Source organism: Vigna unguiculata, chromosome 6 (genome assembly GCF_037176805.1).
Source record: "Vigna unguiculata cultivar grain cowpea cultivar isolate G323 ecotype 2 chromosome 6, ASM3717680v1, whole genome shotgun sequence".
Lineage (NCBI taxonomy): Eukaryota > Viridiplantae > Streptophyta > Magnoliopsida > Fabales > Fabaceae > Vigna > Vigna unguiculata.
The window spans coordinates 3,248,125-3,253,815 of NC_140797.1; the positions used below are offsets into that span (position 1 = coordinate 3,248,125).

The following is a 5,691-nucleotide window of genomic DNA, read 5'->3' on the forward strand; positions in this document are numbered from 1 at the left end:
CATTTAAGGGTGGTGAACACATCCTTTCTCTTTAATATGTTAAGTAATGATTAAGGACATGATGCAATGTTATCCATTAGGCTTTTATAGTGATCAAATAGGTGATAATTATATTTACTCTATCTTTGCAGACGTTTGAGGACAAATGTAGTTAATAGGAGTCAAAAAACAATTGTATCTTACCAAATTTCGAAAAAACTCAAATAAATTTGAACATATGGTCAAGTTGGATTGGATAAGCGGATAATGGTAGATAAATAAAATTAAATAAAATGGATAATCGTGATCGGGTTTGGATAGTAGGTTGAAATTTTGTGGATACCTGACTCAACCCAAATTTCTATTTTAATATCTATAAATTTGTAAATATATTTTAAATTTTAAATTTTATTTTGTTAAAATTTAGTAGTATTTTATGTAAAATCGTAGTCCATTATAATAATCATTATTAAATTATACATGTCATTTTTTTAGTTAAAAATTCACTATATTTATATCATTTATTTAAAATAAAAATATTTTTTTTCATTAAAATTTTTGATTTGGTATAAATTTACAATCCAAAAAAAACCTAACCGAATTCGCAACTAGAGCAACCAAATCCAACTAACTCGATATTAAATAGTTAGATATAAATTTTAAAGTATTATTTTGATTATATTAAATTAATCATGTGGAATCTGATGATCAACATAAGTGATGCTCACCCTAGTATTAATCAATTTATCTTTATAGGCTATTAGACAAGAGAGAAATATATTCACTCGTTTTGTCTTTGCAAAAGACTAGTTAAGAGGCATTACTAAGACTGTCCAAAAACAATAAAAGGTTGAAGAAAAACATAGAAATTATTTTCAAATTTCAAGTGTGAAATTCGAGACTAAAGCAACACATTTCTAGATTATAATTTTTTTTTGTTTTGTTTTAGAAGGTACATTGGTTATTCTTATTCAAAAGGTTTTTTTTTTTTTTAGTGAAATCAAAATACTTAATGTATCACACCTAGCCGGTCCCGCTAGCATATCAACACATATCACCCTTGACTGATACCTATGTCGGTCAAGGCTGGGGGACTGGTGTACCACACCAAGCCAACTTAACAAAACCATACCTATATACCAAAGCATTCAAGTAACCGGCCTAGGCTGGGTTGACCTAAGCCTAACCGGCCTAAACCGGTAACCTAAACATCTAGAGGAACAACCTGCCTAAGACAACACATGAGCAACACAAACCGCCAAGGAAAGTAGTCGGTTTAGGCCGACAACCTCAATATACTTAGCAAAATCAAAGCTCCCCTGGTATTCAATGAATCCACCTAAAGGCCTGGGTTAGGGCCTAGGCCCACTTACAGCCCAGACATAATTAATACTTTATAAATACACGTGGACCCCATTAATTAAAGGTACGCATTCATTACTCCATTAATCACTTGATTTGACTTTTGGAGAGCTTTAGCTGACTTGAGCTTCAGAGTCCTTTCTGCAGGTAATCCCTCCCGGGTCCAAGCAGACATGTACCAACCAGGAAGAGACCAACTGAAAAAATAACGGACTACATAGGTAAAGTGACGCTCGTGCCTAACTTATCTTATTTGTTCTCTACAGGAACACTTAAATTGTTTCACTTAAAAGACTAAGCCTTATAAGTTTAATTAAATTAACGCCCAACCATTCCATTAATAATCCATTTACTATTTCATTGCGTACGCCAGCTCTTTCATTACTTCATATACAAAGTCTGTAATCCCGAAATTATATTTTAATTACTAAGGAGGGTTGTATTTTCTACTTTATTTGATTTATTATTTACCCTTTGTTATCCGCATAAGTCTATAAATTATTTTTATGAGCAAAAAGAAAAAGATTAAAATTCTACAATGCTCCTAATCGCCGATTAATTGTATAAAAATAAAATAGTTATGTATCTTTAAGTAGAAAAAAAATATTTACTTAAAATGATCTATTGATCTCATTAAACTAAACAACTGTTTAAGATTTTGCTTTTCGCACCCATATAATTACCATCTACACCCACATAATTTTTCCACTCACCGTCATATTTCAATGATGACTAATTTATTCTGTAAATCTTTCAAAGTAAGCCTTCTAAAACAATATTAACAATATTTCTGGAACAAGATTTTTAAATCGTTTGAGATGTTTACAAATAGAGTTTATATTGTATTTAAATAATTTTCATCAATTCTAATATTAAAAGTGAAAACAAAGAATGGGGAATAAATATGATTACAATTACCTAAAATGTAATGTATAAGGGTGATGTATTTAGTACATTAAAAGGATCATAATTTATTAAGCAATAGAATAAAGTATAGAAGGTAATGTGACTAGAAACATGCATCCAGAACACAGCAGCAACATATGGCAGCACAACTGCGTCAAAATAATCACACATCATAAATAAAGAGATCCATGATTGAATTTTTAGCCCTCTCAAATCCTGGATCAAGGATTCTCGAGTCAATATATTTTTTTTAATTTTATTTTATTTCTCATTGAGTTTTACAAATGTTATGTTTTCGTTTAAAGAAAACAGAAATGACAGTTGAAAATATAAAAAATGTTTTTTGAAAAAAAAAAATAAAGAATTTGTTTTCTAGTGCTAATAAAAATAGTCTTCGATCATTCTCTCTAAACCTAGAAACCCTTTTCATCTTGACTTAAATCTGTAATGATGACTCAAAGTGAAAGTTAAAAACAAAAAAATAACTGAGCCAAAAAAATAAATTCTTAACCCTAACAAAAAAAGAATGAGTTTTTTAAATGAAAACCAAACTTTAAGGATTAAAAACGGAATTAAGGAGATTGAAGATAGTGCATGTGGGGAGAAAGAGGAATGAATAATTACCATCCTTTCCAGAAGCCATCACCCTTGGACTTGGTTTCCACCATTGATGAATTGTGAGGGTATTGTGGAATGTCTTGGGTGGGATAACCAACGGGTGGAGGTGAAGCTGAAGATGGATGATAAGCTACATTCAAACAATTAACCATAATCATATTCATCATATTAGTGTGTGTGAGCATGTACATATCTTTGAAATAATTTATTTCACTTAAATTGCTCAAGGAACTATTAATGAAGCCTGAGTAATCAATGTATATATACATTGCAATTTGTGAGGTTAGTTGTTAAATTCACATATAATTAATATGATCTATGGTGGGATGAAAATGGAAGAAAAATTAAATAAAAATTAAATTTTGGTAAAAAAATAAAAGAAAAATAAAGTTAAAGTTATTCATAAATTTGAGTATTTTTAATTTGATTTTTATTAATTTTTACATTTTATTAATAATTTGATCTTTATATTTAAATTTATAATTATTTTTTAAAATTTTTAAATGTATTGGATAATGTTCAAATATTCTTTATTGCCCTTTTATCACTACTATTGCTGAGATTGGACTATTCTTGTTATAAGATGTTTTAAAAAAAAAGAAATAAAAGAAAAGAAATGAAAGTAGATCATCTTATATTAAGTTACATTTATTAATACATAGACACAAAGTAAAAGTATGCAACATAACAGACAAACTAACAATCATATAATCTCATTAACAAAAGCAAGTTAAATGATAAATATGCAATCATAAAATATAAAAATTTGATTACTCAACATAACAAAAATTAATAGATACTTAACTAAAAATATTAGAATTGATGAGGGTTTTGAAATTTAATTACACAAAAATAATTACATCGCACATAAATATACAATTCTTAATCGTGTGTTTGGGTGAACATTCACGAACATTTATATAATTAATTTTAAATGATTCTTTTTTAAAATTATATGATTTGTGTTTGAATACTTTTATTATAAAGAAAAAATAGTAATTAAGTTTATTAAAAAAATTTATCCAATTTAAAAATACTTAAATGGTTTCAACTCACTAAATTTTAAATTTATTATCATTTTGTTATGAAATAATTTACTAGAAAATCTATTATAAAATATTTGATCGAATTCAAAAAGAAAAATATTTTAAGCTGTTTGAAGACAATTAATGAGTGTATATCCATTCTCGCTAATCAAAACACATAAAAATAAAAATGTAATTAAAACTCTAACATGAAACCAAACACAAACACGCTATAATGGAGTAGTTATAATGAACTGAAAAATTAGGAAACACTTGACATATTTGAATATATCATAGACTTTTTGGTTATACCTTTACTCACGCAACAATTCTCTTAATATAAAATATAAAGGAACCTCAATTAAACTTCATTAGGTAACATATATATGATCGATAGATACTTTGATTCCTTTAATATTTCTGTCAACCCATTTCGTAAATCCAAATAAGAACAAACGAAAGATCTCAAAATCATTACTAGGTTTCTTGTGCTTTACAAAATCCAAATTGCTCGCAAACCAATGACCAAGATCTCGATTTTGCAAAGACTATCAAAATGTAAAAATATTGGAAAAAAATTGTGTTACAATTTTATACACCTCACCAAACCTTTACTAACAAAATTGTAGAAGAAAGTTTGTTTTCTGATAAGAAAATTTTACTGGTCGAAAATCAAATTAATCATGTGATTAATTTAATAAAATAAAGAATTTATTACAGAAACAAAATCTTCTATCCTTTTACTAGAATGAAGAACATGAATCAGACAAGCAAATGCAGGATCTCAACAGGAAGGGACCAAGATAAACCAAATATGAAAAAGGGAACAATAGTTCTCCGAAAAAGACTTCCATATATGGTGAAGGAAACTTTTAGCCCTCTTGGTGGTGTGTGCGTAGCAAACTTTTCTCTCCCTAGTTGCTAGGGGACATGATGAAACTTGGAAAGAAGTATATCAAGCTAACATTCTGGTTGTCAAATACTGTTATGTCAAGAGAGAGGTAATTTTACAAGTTTTGAGAGATCATGTCAAGCTAGTTCCGTTAAAAATTGGGCTGGCAAGAGAATTGATGGGAAGTATACTGCACTGAAACGGAAAAGTAACTACAAGTAAGATTAGTATGTGGCTAGAGGATTTGGAGAAAAGTGGAAAAGTTCAAAGTTTAATATAAGAGAAAATTAAGAATATGCTTTATTTTGTATAAGTGTGGTATTTGAAACTTGTACAGCCTAGAGTAAAAGAAACGAGAAGAAAGAGAGAAGTGTTTTTGAGTATAAAGCATGGAAAAGAGACTTTACCTGTAGCACTCTGACCTGAACTCATCTTTAGACAAAGGAATTCTCAGCACTTACCAAATAACTGAAAGAAGAAGGAAGATACAAAGATTATATTATAGCGTACACACATACATAGATACATAAAGTTATATTTATAAATAAGTGAGAAGCGAATATATCAAGGTTTTTCTTTTGAAGAAACTGAGGATGTTACTTGGAAGACAACGAAGAACTGAACAAGAGGACGGCACCGCGTGAAATCAATGGAAGAAGAATGTGAAGAATGAGAATTTTTTAATATATATATATATATATATATATATATATATATTTCTTTATATATATATATATATTTCTTAATTTATTATTTGATGAAAAAAAAAGTGATAATGACAAAATGATTTTTGTTTTAAAATGGGACGCGTGTCCTAAACTGAAAGGGGCTGCCGCTTTCTTTTACCAATTTTTTTGTATTACCAAACTCTCTATTTACCATATTTTTGGTATTACCAAACTCTTTCAA

At 28.5% G+C, this 5,691-nt stretch overlaps 1 protein-coding gene across 2 annotated transcripts; it reads right to left on the reverse strand.

The window, feature by feature from the left end:
- Positions 1–903: 903 nt before the first annotated feature.
- On the reverse strand, positions 904–5,462 carry LOC114187357 (uncharacterized). Of its 2 annotated transcripts, XM_028075595.2 has the most exons (4): positions 5,383–5,462; positions 5,190–5,250; positions 2,872–2,995; positions 904–1,538 (listed from the first exon to the last, which is right to left on the reverse strand). In XM_028075595.2, the coding sequence occupies exons 2-4, from the start codon at positions 5,212–5,214 to the stop codon at positions 1,400–1,402; spliced, it is 288 nt and encodes a 95-aa protein (XP_027931396.1). In that variant the 5' UTR covers positions 5,215–5,250; positions 5,383–5,462; the 3' UTR covers positions 904–1,399. The 2 variants fall into 2 exon arrangements, with proteins under 2 accessions (XP_027931396.1, XP_027931395.1); XM_028075594.2 differs by having other exon boundaries at positions 905–1,538; positions 5,190–5,398.
- Positions 5,463–5,691: the final 229 nt, after the last annotated feature.